At 34.2% G+C, this 18,084-nt stretch overlaps 2 protein-coding genes across 8 annotated transcripts in view; both read right to left on the bottom strand.

Annotated features, from left to right (window-relative positions):
- LOC127847297 (dnaJ homolog subfamily C member 7-like) overlaps positions 1-18,084 on the bottom strand; it is a 186,099-nt gene that overhangs the window by 1,236 nt on the left and 166,779 nt on the right. The gene's annotated exons all lie outside the window — the stretch shown is intronic.
- The window catches only part of LOC127847282 (microtubule-associated protein futsch-like), a 114,437-nt gene that overhangs the window by 24,835 nt on the left and 71,518 nt on the right, over positions 1-18,084 (bottom strand). For 6 of the 7 annotated variants that reach the window (XM_052379088.1, XM_052379087.1, XM_052379089.1 and 3 more), the window contains one exon: positions 6,869-7,002. In XM_052379088.1, the coding sequence (XP_052235048.1) occupies positions 6,869-7,002 (134 nt within the window). Of the gene's footprint in view, positions 1-6,868; positions 7,003-17,797; positions 18,025-18,084 lie in introns of those variants that run through there. The other variant, XM_052379090.1, reaches the window with a different exon arrangement.

Here is an 18,084-nt window from a genome sequence, read left to right as displayed (position 1 = left end):
CTTGGAGCTAATATGTACCACATTGTGACAGACATTTTATTAAAGTAGCAAAAGTCCTCATTCAAGAAATTGATAACGATCTTATAATTTTTCAAAACAGATGAAAAGTCATGCAAGCAAGTGATTAGAATCTTATTATTTTTCAAAACAGATAAAATGCATCAAATTAAGACCAAATTAAGACTGTTAATCAATTTTATATAAAATGCCTCGTTCATAATTATATTCATATGTTGCATTAAGAATGCAAAAATCAAATTTTACACTGAAATGGTGTATACTCGATCGCTTTAATGAGTTATAAAAGTTCTCAATCAAGCACAAACCATAAAATGCTTCATGTTGCACAATCATGTAAACTCGGTAGGAACAGTTTGTGAGACATGAAATGACAGTAAGAGTCCATTAAACTTTATGTAATGTTGGTGATAAAGATCAGAATGACAATGAGATGAGTTCAAGTTTAATTGACTGTGAAAGAAATAATATATTTTTCATTGCATAACCAATCAAACCATTGCCAATAAAATTAAAATGAGAAAGATCCATATTTCAGTGAATACATTTTTGCAGAGTTTTCTAGTCCTTTGCTGAATAGGTTATTAAAATATTTCCCATAGAAAAACATATATTTTGTACAAAAAAATATTATTTTAAATTCACAGACTCAAAATATCTATGGACATATCATTGTTTTTAGTTGGTCGCGAAGCGACCAGCTAATGTTGTTACTCAAAATTCCAAGTTGGTTTGCCTTATCTACGGAGAGCCTACTACCTGCCACACACGCCGTATCTGCGCGAGAAAAAGTTGTATAATTTATGCAACAGGTTTGAGTTATATTCATTCACAAATGGAAACATTATATTAATATTGTGTTAAATGTAATAGTTTCGAACGGAGCTTATATAGAAAAGAATCATTAAACAATGATTAAATTATTGTCATGGAAGAGATTGTTTATGAATGATTAAAATAGTCCACTTTCTGCTGCGTCTTCATGATGCAGTATTTTTGGGAGTATTTTTGCTCAGCTCATGGCAATCTCCTCACAGTGTTGTTGTTCCTTGCTCTCACATACACCTCAATGACGTAGTACAGGTCATTCATAATCTGAGGCTATTAATAGATTCAGGAAAACAACGCAAATAGTTACGCTTGTTTATATTCTCAATTTATAAAACGTTGAACATGAGTTCAACAATAACTTCAGCGATACAATCGACAACAACAAAAATGCTTCATAATCGCTAAAACCAAATATAACAAACAATAAATTATAATAATAAAACGAATGATCTGTTTCGTAACCTCGTTCATGCTTCTACAGCGGGGATTTCTGGGAAACGTTCTTTTGTTCTCAAAAAAAAAGATGGCGGCGATGTTTTGTATTGACGGGTGCTAGCAACGCATAAGTAGAACAGGTTAGTAGAAGGTTAAGCTTGTTTATATTCACCGTTCTCAATTTATAAAACTTTGGACATGAATTCACCAATTACTACAGGCATACTTTAGACAACCTCAAAAATGCTTTATAATCGCTAAAACCGAAAACAACTAAATATAATAAGAAATATCTTTTAAAAATGAAGTCGGGGTATACGCAGACTTGGAAATAAAGTTTGCAATTTACTTTTCTAAATAAATAAATAAAATGTGTGCTGTTTTTTTCACTTGTAAGTTGCATATTCAACGCATGAAATGTGTGTTAGCATTGTCAAACCACACATTAGTGTAAGCAAAGACCTATAGAATAATATTTCTATAGGTCTTTGGTGTAAGTAGATACAAAATAACAACTTCAGTGCCTTCAGCGCTTTGATTGTTATTTGTACTTGTCTTTTTATAGGACAGGAAACCCACTTTTATGAACTTTTGGTACAGAATTTTACAAATTATCATTTATCTCTTATAACTGTATGGTGTAATATATTTTCAGCAGCATACTGTATCATCATTATTTTTGTGAGATATTAATTTTTGTTGATTTCATGGGTTGTCTTGACCAAACCACATAATAAACACAAACATATCAGAAAATGACCAATGCAAATTCTTCTCTTTTTTTCAAAAATCAGAAATCCAGGTGTTTACTTGTCCCCCAAAAAGTATATATTTTTAACACAAATTTCATGCCAGTGAGTATAAATCATTTAACAGTAAATGACAAAAATATTCTTTTAGTAAACAATTATAAGCCAATGTCTTTTTCAAGATAGAGCCTACCAATCTCACACTATCAATTTTGTGCATTTTTTGTTGTTAATTCATCTTGACATTAAGTGCCAAAAACAACATTCTCACTTCACCTAACCTGTCACATGAAATCAAACAAGTGGCTGAGGAGAGGTTTGAAGTTGAGAGTTGGAGCAGAAAAACATGCTGCTAGTACTCAAGTCATGAGTGTAAATTAGCCTCATGCTTTTGTTAAAATCACAGTAAAATAAATAGCAAAAGATAAAACTAAAAGAATATAACAATTAAATTACCCGCGAAAGCTAAATCACAAACCCTTCAAATCCAATATGGCAATGTTTTTTAACAACCAAAAAACAACAAATCTTAACTTTCTCTGTCCACACACATGGCCCAATTGCGAATAAAATACTTCATATCCAATGAAATCAATGGTCGCTTATGGACAGATATGAGTGAAACCTGAATTACTTACCTTACAAACAAAACAGACCATTAGCCGATCTTTATCGAACAAAGTACTTCACAGCTTGTCTATGTATCTGTAATGAACTGTATTGCTCGAGGGAGTTCAAAATACAATTATAGACATTGTATCGTTCAATTGGAAACCCATCAAAGTATATAATAGAATATCAGATGAAACGATTGTCAAATCAAAGCAGGGGGACATTTTTTTGTATTTGTTGGCGGAGGTGGAGGTGATGGTGTTTTCTGCTGGATTAAACCATTTATGCCTAGTGGACTCTACCACACTTTTAATTTGGATCTATTTATTTCCAAAATTAGGGATGTCTAGTATACTAATTTCTTTATTTAGAATATTTCTTACTTTTTAAGCAAACAGCGCAGACCCAGATGAGACGCCGCATCAAGTAGCGTCTCATCTGTGTCTACGCTGTTTGCCAAGGCTTTTTTCTAGACGCTAGGCATAAATGGATTAAGTAATAAAATTACTCTGTTTTGTGTGATTGAAGAAATAATGCATTGTTTATCAGTCATGAAAATTTGTTTATCAGTCATAAATCATTGTTTATCAGTCATGAAACAATAAAATTACTCTCTTTGGTGTGATTGAGGAAATAATGTTTGATAACTCATTGTTTATCAGTCATGAACAAAATTGTTTATCAGTCATAAATCATTGTTTATCAGTCATGAAACATTTTTTTAGACTTAAAGGTAAAGAAAAGATTTAGAACCAAGAAAAATACATTCAGGGCTTTAAAGCGAGATTATACAATTTCCTCAAATATTTATTAATCTATATAAAATGTGTAAAAAAACTTATTATTAAAACTTATATTTCAATATAAATTAAAATAAAAGTTAAGAAGAACATGTGTCGAAAAATGCGAAATAAGCCAGATATTTAATTCTGAAATCGAAAATGTCTGTACAGTCAAATTCGCCAGCATGTAAATTATGCATGTACGATGTGAATCTAAATTTAGTTTAACATTTCATTTTAAATTTCTGCAACGATATCTATTCATACGACACACAAACACTAACTAAAAAGACGAATGCTTCGTTTATTGTAGGAAAATATGTACGAAATATCATCGTCACAATCGGCTCGGGGCGCTCATTGTCTTTGCTGCATTTTATGAAATTCGTCTTCAATGCATAATTTTTCTTGCCTATTTTGTGTTATTGTAACATATTTTATCAATATATTACAATTTAACACATATAAAAAATAGTATAATCTCCCTTAAATATATACAGGCTACCAATTGTGATACTGTTCTTAACAAAATGTTCTACATGAGGAATGAAATACGTGGAAGCAAATAATACCAAGTTTGACTCAATATTAAAGTAATTCTCTAATTTTCCGATTTAAAGAATATTATGTTAATTTTAATTTATTTTGAGATGCATAGGAATTTATACTGCAATTAGAATACATCTTGTATCATCACTTTGAAGGGAGACAATAATTTTTTTTTAAAGTTTCTCATTCTCTCATCTCTTGACTCCAAACACAACACTTCATAAACTATTGTATTCTTTATGGTTCTTTAAATGAAATGTTTAATAACAAAATAAAAACATAACTAACTTTGACCTAAATTACCACCTTATTTCGACATTCAGTGGTTCACAATAAAGTACAAAATGGATTGTGCCCAGTACATGTATTGCATGTTCATTTGAGAGAGCATTTTCTTGTTCCCTCATTTTTTTATTCCCTTTTTACGAGTATCCAAACAGGACATAAATAAAAGAGAAGATGTGTTTTTTTACATCAATGACAGCAAATAATGACCAAGAGATGATGATCTGTGAAATTCTATTACTTTGGAGGTTAGATAACATCCGAGTGAAGTATTGTAAAAAAACTGTAAAACATTGTTGTTGTTTTTTATCATTTTTCATTTAATGAAAAAATTAGGAGAGGAAGAAACTTTTCTGTATTTATTCTCTTGCCCAAAGCAGTGTTGTTGTTGTTGTTGCTGCCCTAACTGTGTAGCTGTGTAACAGGTTGCCAAAGTGTAATGGATAAGGTGTCCCCCTAGCGACCGGGAGGTCACATGTTTGGTCCCTACTGTGGGAGCGTTCTTTAGATCTCCCCCAAAGACATCGAGAACTGGTTTTAGGCCCAGGGGTCGTATTCCATAAGCATCTTAAGTTTAATTTTATTCTTATCCTTAAATTAAAAAAATTTCTTAAGTGTTTCATGTCCTAATAAAATATTTTGGCATCAAGAATTACATCAAAATAACATCATTATGTCAATGTTATGTTAGGAATACCAAACAAAACATGTGATTTCTTATCGAGTAAAGATATGCAAAACATTGTAATTTTGAACTTAAGGCCACGACTTTTATATTTATTGGTTTACAAAACCGCCGACCCTAATTTTTGGAAAATGGGAAAAAAAATAAAATCGGAAAATCGTCTTTTTTTTAAATATTTTATTCCCGACCGCACTGCAAAACGAGCGAAACGAGAAAAAAATCGATCTGGTTTGAGTACGGTTGCGAATAAAATCAAGTACGTACAATCACCGATTTGTTCACATATATTGCAGAGATCAGGATATTTTTCAATGTGACACATTATGTACCAGTCCTTTTATGGGCACTTCTCAAAATTTATTTCGGGTAAAAATTACAGACAATAAGAAAATCAGCGTCAGTAACATGTCGACCCCATCAAAATTTATTTCCGAGTCTGTGACGCAACTATATTGTTTAACATGTTAATTATATTAAACAAACCCGATATTATAGTAGATAAAAAAGTATTTGATAATTAGTATAAATAATACAATAAAACACTGCCATTATTTACGATATATGTGTTTAGGAATTTTGTAAACACGTCCGCCATAGTTTATAGGAACTGTACAGAAAGTTTGGAAATCGGAACAAATCGGTATATCTCGGAAAATCATTGATAAATGTATTTGTCGTTTCAATGCTTAGGGCCGAGTAATTTCGGCAAATCGGAACTCAACGTGCGTAAAACACTTGCTCAATTAACAGTTAAACTCCGCCTCCGTTCTCTGCAAAAGATTCGAAGGCGGAGCTATGCACGTGCTTTTATTAAATTGGAGGATTGCAATTGAGAAACAAACACACGATTGGTTCGGCATGTTGATTGCTAGACAAAGGAAGCCAATTTTTTCGGCGCGAAAGTTGTCGCTTTATTGCTTCCGACATAAAGCGGCTTTCCTTTGATGACGTCAAACTGTCAATTCACACAGGCTGCACATTTTCGGAACACTTTAACTGACTCCTTGTTTACAATTCCAGTAAAAAAAAACACTTGCTAACATTAAACTTTGGATTAAATTATCAAAATAAAGCAAAAGCGAAGTTGACAAATATGATTAAATTAATTCGCGTCAGTTCAAATAAGACGTTTTGCTTTGTAAATCAACGAGTTTTCATGACAACAACAACTTTGACAAACATTACCGCGACGACGCATGGATCAATCTACCTCGATTTTTTTTCATGCACGATCTCATAAGTCGAGTAAGAGCAAACACATACCAGGTAATTTGTGTATGAGTAGTTTATCTTATATAAGATTTATGCAACGGGCATCGCATTGCGTAATGGTGCGCATCGAATTATGGAAATGAAGCGCAGTTTTTCGTTTTAATGGGAGAAGAACGCATGTCATGTAATGGAGTGTTTAAAATTGCCTGATGTTACAAAAGGTGCTTTTAGGACTCATTTCATTTGAAGATATAGATGTGTTTTATTGCATAATTTGATTTTTTGTCTCTGTGTTAAGGTTATAAAAGATATGTTGTCTTTGTTCTGATGTTATTAGTATTAACTTTTTTTTCCAATGATGTTTTTTTTTTTTTTTTCGACCGCCCGATGGACCATTTTCAAAATAATTTTTGTAAACCAATAAAAAAAAAGTCGTGGCCTAAGTGAAATTATTTAAGAAATGACTTAAGATGTTTCTGGAATACCACCCCAGGCAACAGACTTGAGAGCCTTTCAATAAGCCTGAGGCTTTTGATGCAATGGGGCTAAAATATGTAGGTTCTAACTATTTATATTCAGCTAGACTTCCTTGGTCTCCAAGCCATTTTGGATGTCTGTCAAACAGACATGTGAACTTCAAATTGATATGCTAACCTTATTGGAATGGTGCTTGATAAGAAAAAAATTATGATTGTGGGCTCAAGTCGTACCTGAGAAACTCGGCCTGCAGGTTTTCGAGTCTGGAGTGGCAGGCCTCGTTTTCCCGAGTCATCTCATGCAGCCTGCGCTCAGCCTCCAGTCGTAGCATCTTCTCATGCTCGACCTCACGAGACAGGTGCTCTTTCTGAAATAAAAACAATATTCAAGTCTTATATTTTAGACATCACTGCAATTATAACATCACTGCTTGTACTGTATTTCCTATGTCTTGTTTTATGCTGTTTGCATATAGCCCTTTTGACTATGTTTCTGAGCCGGAAAGGGTTTACATTCTGTATTATAAGTCTTTCCAATACTTTTCATCTGATTGAACAAAAAGTCTAATGGCTAATGAAAATTTAATTCATCTGATTTTTATTTTAACAAAACCTAATATAATATCTTGAATTATAACATTTCTGGCCCCGTGTTCACAAAACATTTTTTGCAATCGAAAATCGATTTTGCTTGTCATTGAAAATGGATATCAATTGTAGTTGATAGGCCAAAATGAAAATCGATGTCAGTTAAAATCGATTTTCGATTGCAAAACTCTTGAGCCAGACAGGGCCTGTGAGTTAGAACACAGTCTCTGGCAATGGAACTCTTGAGCCAGACAGGGCCTGTGAGTTAGAACACAGTCTCTGGCAATGCAACTCTTGAGCCAGACAGGGCCTGTGAGTTAGAACACAGAAACTCTTGAGCCAGACAGGGCCTGTGAGTTAGAACACAGAAACTCTTGAGCCAGACAGGGCCTGTGAGTTAGAACACAGAAACTCTTGAGCCAGACAGGGCCTGTGAGTTAGAACACAGAAACTCTTGAGCCAGACAGGGCCTGTGAGTTAGAACACAGAAACTCTTGAGCCAGACAGGGCCTGTGAGTTAGAACACAGAAACTCTTGAGCCAGACTGGGCCTGTGAGTTAGAACACAGAAACTCTTGAGCCAGACAGGGCCTGTGAGTTAGAACACAGTCTAAGTATGTCCAATCCATCTAAAAAAGTATCCAATCCACAATCGTGTGTTAACCAAGAATCTGAACTCTATGTATGAACTATGTTCTGGAAAAACTGTTTAAAGTATTTCCCAGATTAGCCTGCGCAGTTCATACAGATTAGCCTGCGCAGTTCATACAGATTAGCCTGCGCAGTTCATACAGGCTTATCAGAGACGACTCATATGTTTTTGGTTTACACCAAGTCTCTTCTAAGCGTAATCCAGTTTAGAAAGTGTCATCCAGTTTAGAAAGTGTCGACCTTGATTAGCCTTTGCGGACTGCACAGGCTAATTTGGATCAAGACTTAACACACATGAATAAAAACCCTGTCTTCCCTGAAGGCTTCTATTATGTCCTTTCATTAACAACTGTTTAACCCTTTGCATGCTGGGAAATTTGTCGTCTGCTAAAATGTCGTCTGCTGAATTTCTAAAATTCGCATTTTCTTCGATTTTTTTCAAAGAATACTATCAGAATAGCAAACAGTTTGGATCCTGATGAGACGCCACGTTTTGTGGCGTCTCATCTGGATCCAAACTGTTTGCAAAGGCCTTAAAAATTCGGTTCCCGCATTGTAAGGGTTAAAGGGATCTGTTTAATTAAAGTTCCATTTTTCTCGAAATCCCCAATATAGAATGCTCCATAAAGTTGTACAGCACACAAAATAACTCCTGAAGAAAACAAACAAGTTTCATACAACACTGGCTTTTCATTCCATTCGCTGAAAGTACTCAGTAACTACAGCGTAGCTTTTAAGTTGTAAAGTCCCTTTTACTGAATCTGAATCTTTGAGGCAATAAATGCCCTCTTTGGAACATTATCCCCCTATCATTTTACTCTTATATTGATCACTCATTCAGAAAGACCAAGTGCGGAACTAAATTACCCAATGATTAATTACGCTTGCGATCAAAAAAGACCTTTTTATGCCAGCACTTTTACAAACATTGTCAATATTGCTAGATTTGATTACATCCGAAAATCAAACCAATAAGTGAATTGAAACATTCCACATGATTGTATTGTACTGGAAACTTCATGTGAATTTTAGTTTCAGTTGCGCGCTTTCTGCAAGGCCAATTTGTTGTTAAGGCAAACAAGAGTCATTTCTTCCAACATTTTACACTGCCTAAAAAAGTTAGGTATGATGAGTACATAAGTGAGTAAGCTAACCTTTGGCTGTGCTGATGAATGTTTTTGCCATTTCCCCGTATCATAAGATTATGCAATGATATGCAGGAATCTTCTACATCTCAATTTAAAATTATGTCTTTAAGAAATTTTATTTAGTTTAAAGTTAATTCAGCAAATATTTCAACCCAATGTAGTAACAAGCAGCACCGCATAACGGATGCCACGCTCAGCTGCGAAAAATTGTCAGATTTTTTTTTTTTTTAAGGTCACAGTGACCTTGACGTTTGACCTAGTGACCCAACAAGAGATGTGTTTGTCAGAAACACAATGCCCGTTGTTGTTGTTTTTTTTATCGAGTGCACCGGGATTGTCTCCCATATGGCCATCGCCCCCAGAAAGACGTGTTAGTTGGTTACGGGGGATAGTGCAAGATACAGGAGACACCCCGTTCCAGAGGTGACCCTGGGTCTTTTAGTGCCCGGTGTATAGCACCTAGTACACTGCACCTCGGTTTAACGTCTCATGCGAAAGACGAGAAACACAATGCCCCCTACTGCGCCGCATTGAAATAAAATTTCTATTTATCATTTGGCAGGTATAGAAATCATTTCCCTTTAAAGGTTTTTACTTTCCTTGAATTTTGTCCAATCCAACCGGGGGTGGGGGGGGGGGGGGGGGGTAGGGGAGGGTCTCAAATTTAATTATGAACATGTCAGACATCACTGACAACCAAGGCCTGTGGTTTAAAAGAGATCATAGCCAGAGTTGATTTTTTTTTTTCATAATCAAAAAATAAATAAATAAGCCAGAGTTGATAATGTATCTATGGACATTAGTCCACAGGTGTGTAATGAAAATCAATGATATTATAATTATATCATTTAAAAAAAAAAAAAACTTTGACAAATCAATCATTTAGGTTATAGATAATTAAAATAATAAATCTGTACAGTAACTGTGAAAAGAACTTCAATTCTTGGTAAGGAAATATATAATATGACATTTATAATTAAATAAATTACTTCCCTTGAAAATAATTGTCTATAACAAATCTCTATTTTTAGTAGCAAATAATTAAAAGCCACTACCGTGACTGTAGATTCACCACTCAAAATGTGCAGCTCCATGAGATACACATGCATGCCAAATATATAAAGTGGCTATGTTCAATATTGAATAATTTTCTCCCTTTTTAAAGCTTATTTCTTCCCTTAAATCTGTAGTTTTTACCGTAGACCGTAAAGGATGACCCTGACCTTGACCTTTTACCACAATATGTTTGTCAGAAACACAATGCCGCCTACTGCGCCGCTTTGATTTATTTAACAAAAATATATACGTGGGCAGGTCAGATAACTATGTCCATTTAAAGCTTATTACTTCCTTGACTTTGTTTATTGCACCCTAGACCTTGAAGGATGATGTTCACCTTGAAATTTTACCACTCAAAATGTGCAGTTCCATGAGATACACATGCATGCCAAATATCAAGGTGCTATCTTCAATATTTATAAAGTTATGGCCAATGTTAAGGTTTTAGCACGACGCCTATGGCGGACGGCGAGCTGGCTATGACAATAGCTCCGGTTTTCTCCGAAAACAGCCTCGCTAAAAATGAATGCAAACTTATAGTTATTTCAGCGAATCTAGCAAAAAATATATAAAAAAATGACAGAGGAAAACCAAGATTAGTTAAGGGTATGCACATAAAATAAGGGTTGGGTCAGGTTAGTGAAAACAGGATCATATTATCTTAATGTTTAGGAAAACAAACATGTTCATTTAACTTAACTGTGAACTTGTAACCATTAAACTGACAACAACAATAGAACTTGAAATGATCAATCTAGAAACTTCCAGTAATACACATAATTATGGTTGCATTACGAAAATATTTCTTTTTGGGCTTTCAACATACAGCATCGAGCATAAATCTATGCAAAAGTGCTCACTTTTGCTTAACACTGTGTCACAAGAGTACAAAAAACACAGCCTTAAAGTGCACACACCATGCTTGTCAAATTTCCTACCCTAGATTTTACAATTAGCAACATGTAACCCCAATGCCACCCAGGTAAGTAGTCCCCATTACAACAACAGCCTCCATGACACTTACAGCGCAATCATTCAACACAATAGTAACAATTGATGGCATCAGGTGAAGAATTGAAGAAGCATTTAGCGCGAAGTGATCAACAATCCAATCGATCCACTTGAGTGTACTAGCCATTGTGAAGACAAAACCATGCTCTGCAGGTGTAATAATCATTTACCCCACACACGTGCATTCAAAGAACAGCTGTAGAGTGTATGTGTGATTGTGTGCAGGAATTTTAACGAGTTTTTATCCTGGAAACCTTGAACCAATTACTCGAAACATCTTGAAAATGTGGGACTATTAACCCATTTATGCCTAGTGGACTCTCACATCCTTCTAAATTTGATCAATTTATTTCCAAAATTAGGGATGTCTAGTATATTTATTTCTATATTTATAATATTTTATTACAGACATTACTTTAAGCAAACAGCGAAGACACTGATGAGACGTTGCATCATGCGCTAGGCATGAATGGGTTAATGCCAAGAATGTGGTGCCAGAATTTCCAATGATTTAATAACTGGAATTAAAATTTCTAAGGAATTCAAGACCGTGATTAATTAAAGACAACTTCAATCCTGTTCTCCATAGGCTTTAGCATTAAGCAGACTTTGTAATTGTAACTGATAATAACGCCCCATTGGTGCAAAAAGGTACCAATTGTTCCTTTTATTTTCAATGTCACAAAATTATTACCTTTTTGCACTAAAGGGGCGACTAATCAGCACTTCAAATTTTGATATGAAAATTGCTCTTTACATTAAGGCGTTATAATTAGACTACAAATTTAGTCCTGACCTTCACTTCAAATATAGACCTGACCTGCACTTCAAATATAGATCTGACCTTCCCTTCAAATATAGACCTGACCTTCCCTTCAAATTTAGACCTGACCTGCACTTCAAATATAGTCCTGACCTGCACTTCAAGTATAGACCTGACCTTCCCTTCAAATTTAGACCTGACCTTCCCTTCAAATATAGACCTGACCTTCCCTTCAAATTCAAACCTGATATGCACCTAACATTTAGACCAGACCAGCACTAAAAAATTTGACCTGACTAACACATTAAATTTAGACCTGACCAGCACTTACAATTTAGACCTGACCTGCACTTCAAATTAAGACCTGACATGCCCTTTAATTATAGGCCTGACCTGCACTATAAATTCTAACCTGATCAGCACTACCAATTTTAATCAGACCAGCACTTCAAATTAAGACCTCAAAATTGAACAGGACTTTGACACTTTTTAATCTGACACATTATATGCTTTATAAATCCGACCTGCTTTAAAATGTGGACCTTCCATTGCAAGATAGCAGACAATTTGTCCTTACAAAGCATTAATGCTCTTAATATTAACTTATTTATCAAAGACACATTCTGAGAAAACTTGCCTTAAAGCATGTGATTAAAGTGTCATCAATCAGTACACGTTCTGAGAAAACTTGCCTTAAAGCATGTGATTAAAGTGTCATCAATCAGTACACGTTCTGAGAAAACTTGCCTTAAAGCATGTGATTAAAGTGTCATCAATCAGTACACGTTCTGAGAAAACTTGCCTTAAAGCATGTGATTAAAGTGTCATCAATCAGTACACGTTCTGAGAAAACTTGCCTTAAAGCATGCGATTAAATTGTCATCAATCAGTACACGTTCTGAGAAAACTTGCCTTAAAGCATGTGATTAAAGTGTCATCAATCAGTACACGTTCTGAGAAAACTTGCCATAAAGCATGCGATTAAAGTGTCATCAATCAGGACACGTTCTGAGAAAACTTGCCTTAAAGCATGTGATTAAAGTGTCATTAATCAGGACACGTTCTGAGAAAACTTGCCTTAAAGCATGTGATTAAAGTGTCATCAATCAATACACGTTCTGAGAAAACTTGCCTTAAAGCATGTGATTAAAGTGTCATCAATCAATACACGTTCTGAGAAAACTTGCCTTAAAGCATGTGATTAAAGTGTCATCAATCATAGATTAGCCTTTGCAGTCTGCACAAGCCAATCAGGAATGACATTTTCCAACTAAAATTTATTTTACTTTAGAGTAGACTTATTCCTTAAAATAAACAACAAACTGTAGGAGACGGTCAGATGCTCCACAAAGGTTTTTTTGTCACAATATTGCACTATATATTCAGATTAAAGGAAACGTCTTGAGGGCACAGTAGTTGGGGGGATAAGAATTTTTTTATAGAAAATTTCAAAGGGCCATAACTCTGTGAAAATTCATCAGACCACAATCCGCTGATAATATGCACATCTGCTCTTGGTAGTGAAGCTTCCCATAAAGTTTAATTGAATTCCCGTCATTAGTTGCTGAGAAATAGCCCGAACATAAATTGTGCACGGATGGACAGACAGACAGACGCAAACACGGACAGACGAAGCGGCGACTATATGCTCCCCCCAAAATAAATTTTGGGGAGCATAAAAATTCCATAACCACCAAAAGTGTTGTCCCTGATTAGCCTGTGAAGAATGCACTGGCTCATCTTGGACAACACTTTATGCAGTGCTCCAGTTGGGCCTAAATTGAAGGGCGCCCCGCCCTGCCCTCCCAAACCTCCGCCCTGCCCTTCCTTGGGCCCCCCTGCCCTTAAAAAAATATTATTATTTTTTTTTTTTACATATGATGATTAATAGCCTCTCATTACAATACATTAAATTAATTAATTTATTCTTCATTGTATACTTTATATTTGAATTGTTTAATAATAATAGGAATAATATATTCTAACAATTATTAATGACATATAAATTAACATGCAAGAGGAAGCATTCCAGAAACGCCCGCGCGCTCGTAAATGCCCTTTTGACAAAATACTGCGCATCCAAAGTGCCCTTTTGACAGAAAAGCCCCCCTGCCCTTTTCAAATCCTAGCTAGAGCACTGCATTTTATGCACATGCATTACGCTTAGTTTTCCCAGAACGAACATAAATTGATAAAAGGCGCCAGTACAGGTGCCAAAAACAAACCGTTTAAATTAAGAAATACATTATGCATATTTGACTATCAGTGTCAACAGCAAGTTTGACAAATATTTCAATGAATTAATAAATTTAATAAAACAGGCCATTAACCAGCGAATTTTTTTTTGTCCAATTGGGAAAAGTACCCGTACCGGTCCAATTGTGAAAAATTGAGTCGTGAAAGCCTGAAAATTGGGAAAAATCGAGTCGTGAAACCCTCAAATTGGAAAATTAGTGTATTTGATTTTATGCTCCCAAATACTTTAAAATTGATAACTAAGTGTTTTCAAGCTGTCAATATTATATTTACCTAGGTTCAAATGATAGAGCTGCATAGGGAAACTAACAAAATGTCGCATTTTCCACAAAAAAAACATTTTTTTTTTTTTAACCTTAAATTGTGAATTTTTTGGACAGCAATTGGGAAATTTGTAGTTTTTTCGCAATTGGGAAAGTGCCGTTTACCGGTACTTTATAAAGAAGGAAAAAAATCGCTGTTTTATACTAAAATAAAAGCCAGATTAAGATTTGTTTTTTTGATAAAAAAAAATATTTAAGTTTAAAATGAGAAATTAAAGTTCATAAATTACTTTAATAGCATTCATATTATAATAAGTAATCAACAAATCAATTTTTAACAAAAGGTAATATTCTATTTTAACTACCTGTCCAGATGTACTTAAATATCCTTCGTGATTTTTTTAAATAATAGTAACTTAGTAACTTAAATTCCTGTAATGATATAATATCATGCTTATAAACTTAATTTGTGTACACGTACACTAACTGTTTCATGTTTTAAATTCTAATTTACTTAAATTCATAACACACTGCTAAAAAGCTAACCTTTTAAAACTTTAACATGCACAACAATTATTACATGTTATAAATTCCAATCTTATTTTCTAAGACCTGTCCCTACAAATCCACTTCCTTTGTTAATCTAAGGTCTGCCTCAAATAATTGGAACAAGAATTCAGGTAACATCATTCCAGTGGCTACAGCCAAAGTTATCATTCTTTTTCACAATTTGAAACAAAATCCTCTACAACAAATTTCCCAGCATATGTTTTACCTCTCATAATACCTTGACTGGGAAAATGAAACAACAGCAGAAATAGTTTATACAGCAAAATTAACTTGCGAGCAATACAAGCTCCATGTGTTCATAATAATAATGAAAATGAATTCAATTTTTTAAGAGACATGGATCTGGGGTGTATTAAAAACGACCAAATACTTAATTCTTTACTAATTAGCATTAATTCATGCATTTTGTATTAACATTCTCTCTCAGAGGGGTGTCTTAATTAGACAGGTTATTTCTTTGGGCCTAATTGGCAGAGATATTAATCAATGTACATCCTATAATTCAATTACACTGATTGCAAATAATCTTGTTGAGTCATTCAGCTAATACGAATATTTATTATTATTACGATGCTTCTACAATAATTTCTTTTAATTTATTCATGATATGAACAATAATTATGTACAGAAACAATTTATGTTGTTTCCAAATAATGTGTTACTGGTACAAGGATATACCTAGACAGCATGTTTTACACTGAAAATTCAAGCAGATAATTATTATATATCATATAACTTTTGTTAAAATCAATGCAATGTTTGATGGTATACTTAATGTTTAAGTCTTTGAATGCACAGCCTGAAAAAATGACTTTTTAGTGAACACGTATTTATTTATTTTCTGTTTTTGGCTAAAAACTGAGGAAATTGGCGATGATCATTTTCTGATGTGTTTGTGTTAAATTCGAAGATTGGTGACAACTCACAAAATCAAAGAAAATTGATGTCCCACAAATAATGTTCTGAGAAAACTGGGCATATTGCATGTGCGTAAAGTGTCGTCCCAGATTAGCCTGTGCAATCCGCACAGGCTAATCAGGGACGACACTTTCCGCAAAAATTTGATTTTTAATAAGAAGAGATTTCATTTAAACAAAAAATGGCATAAAAGCTGAAAGTGTCGTCCCTGATTAGCCTGTGCGGATTGCGGCACATGCATTATGCCCAGTTTTCTCAGAACAAGACTTAAATAATAATGATTTTACAGTAACTAGTTTTTGTCTTCTGTTTAACTGCTGGATCTTACAGGTTTCAAGTTATTATTTCAATGAATTCTCTCAGAACAATCAGTCAACTTAATATGAAGAATAATATTTCTTCGGAGGAAACAAGCTGGCCGCTGAAGCTGAGAACAACAAATTGTCTGACGGCTAGTTGGGATCACAGAAAATAATAACAAAATTGAGATGGATAGTTCCAATTATATTGTCTCTTATCATAAAAAATATCAACAAATCTAGGAATGGGCCACATGTAAGGCCAAGGAAAGATTGTTATTGTTCCGAATCGATGAATAATATTTTCTATATAAAAAATGTTTGTAATCTTAAGTAAGTATATGAATTCATATTTTAAATCATAATGCATCCAACTTAATAGTACAAAAATTGCATAACTTGAGTTTCTTTGATAGGAATGGTTGAATAGCAACTCCAATGACCTCTTGTTTTAGTTTTGTAATGTATTGTTTGTGTGATTTATTAGGAATTCTTTTAACATACATTTTAGTACAAAACTTAGCATAAGCTTCATTTAAAGAAATTCTGATCATTTTTTAGAATCGCAGACATTTAGGTTCAAATATACAACTATTATCTGACCAACATTAAACAATCAATTAGAACAACATTAATGTTGTTAACACAGTGAATACACATTGAAATCAACCATTAACTGTCTAAAGCATATGATAAAAGCATGAATCGCGTTTGTGTGGCCTAAAAATTGTTCTCATAATGGTGTACTTGATTTGACAAATAGATGAAACAGTAATGGCCCACTTGATTGACAAATAAGGCACCATAAGAACTCTGGAGAGCAATATTTGCAGAAGTTAAACTGGTCACAATTGCGCTTGAACCTTCCAAGACACCAAACTGTGATGTCTTCTAATGTATTTATTCCTTTAAACCTTTCCCACTCAGAAGCAAAGTGAAATGACTATGTGCAAACAGCATAAAACCAGAACAGCCTGCGAGTAACTCGTAGGCCATGCTCTGTGAAAAGGGGATTTAATGCATGTAAAGTGTTGTCCCAGATTAGCCTGTGCAGTCTGCACAGGCTAATCAGGAAAGACACTTTTGTCTTGCATGATATTTTTTATTTCAAAAACATCTCATCTCTTAGCAAAAAATCAAGTTTAGGCGGAAAGTGTGGTCCCTAATCAGCCTGTGCAGACTTTACGCACAGGCATTCAACCCCCTTTTAACAGAGAACGACCTGTATAAAAAGTTAAGGAAAGACCAGTGTCAAGGGTACTTATACGAAATGGTAAAGAGAACAGACAGAGAGAGCATGATGAAACATAAACAAAAGATAAAACCTTAAATGAAGTAAATTAAAATCAATCATTTGAGCTTTGCTTGGTGAAAAAAGTGCTTAAATCATGTGAAGAAAGTGACTCTTTCACTTTAGTAGATTTTTGCTATGAAGAGACTTTCTTTAAATGAAAATTATCATAAACGCGGAAAGTGTTGTCCACGATTAGCCTCTGCAAACTACAACTGCAAACTACACAGGCTAATCTGGGACAACACTATTCACATGCATTTAGCTTTGTTTTCCCAAAGCTAGGCTCGTTTGTTTTGTTTAAATGCAATTTTTTTTTACAATTGATAGACAGTAACTCAACACACCTGAATATAAATTGTGAAATCCATGTTTTGCACCTCATTTCTTAGCATTTTAAAAGGGGATAATTTTTAACAACATCATCCATTCTTCCAAGCTGAAAATCACTACCTTCATTTTTTTTCAAGACCAAGTCACGATGTCCATTATGTCGTCATATTAAATCTGTTTTCCCATACATTCCTTCACAATGTTTCCATATTAGATCCTCTTTTGTAGATCAACTTTCACATATCAGTGTTATTCACATTTGCAAAAAAAAAGTTTATATGGAAGAAATTGTATATTCATG

This window comes from Dreissena polymorpha, chromosome 10, assembly GCF_020536995.1.
Source record: "Dreissena polymorpha isolate Duluth1 chromosome 10, UMN_Dpol_1.0, whole genome shotgun sequence".
Classification (NCBI taxonomy): domain Eukaryota; kingdom Metazoa; phylum Mollusca; class Bivalvia; order Myida; family Dreissenidae; genus Dreissena; species Dreissena polymorpha.
Note: the sequence above shows the minus strand (reverse complement) of the source record. Positions and strands in the feature narration are given on the sequence as shown.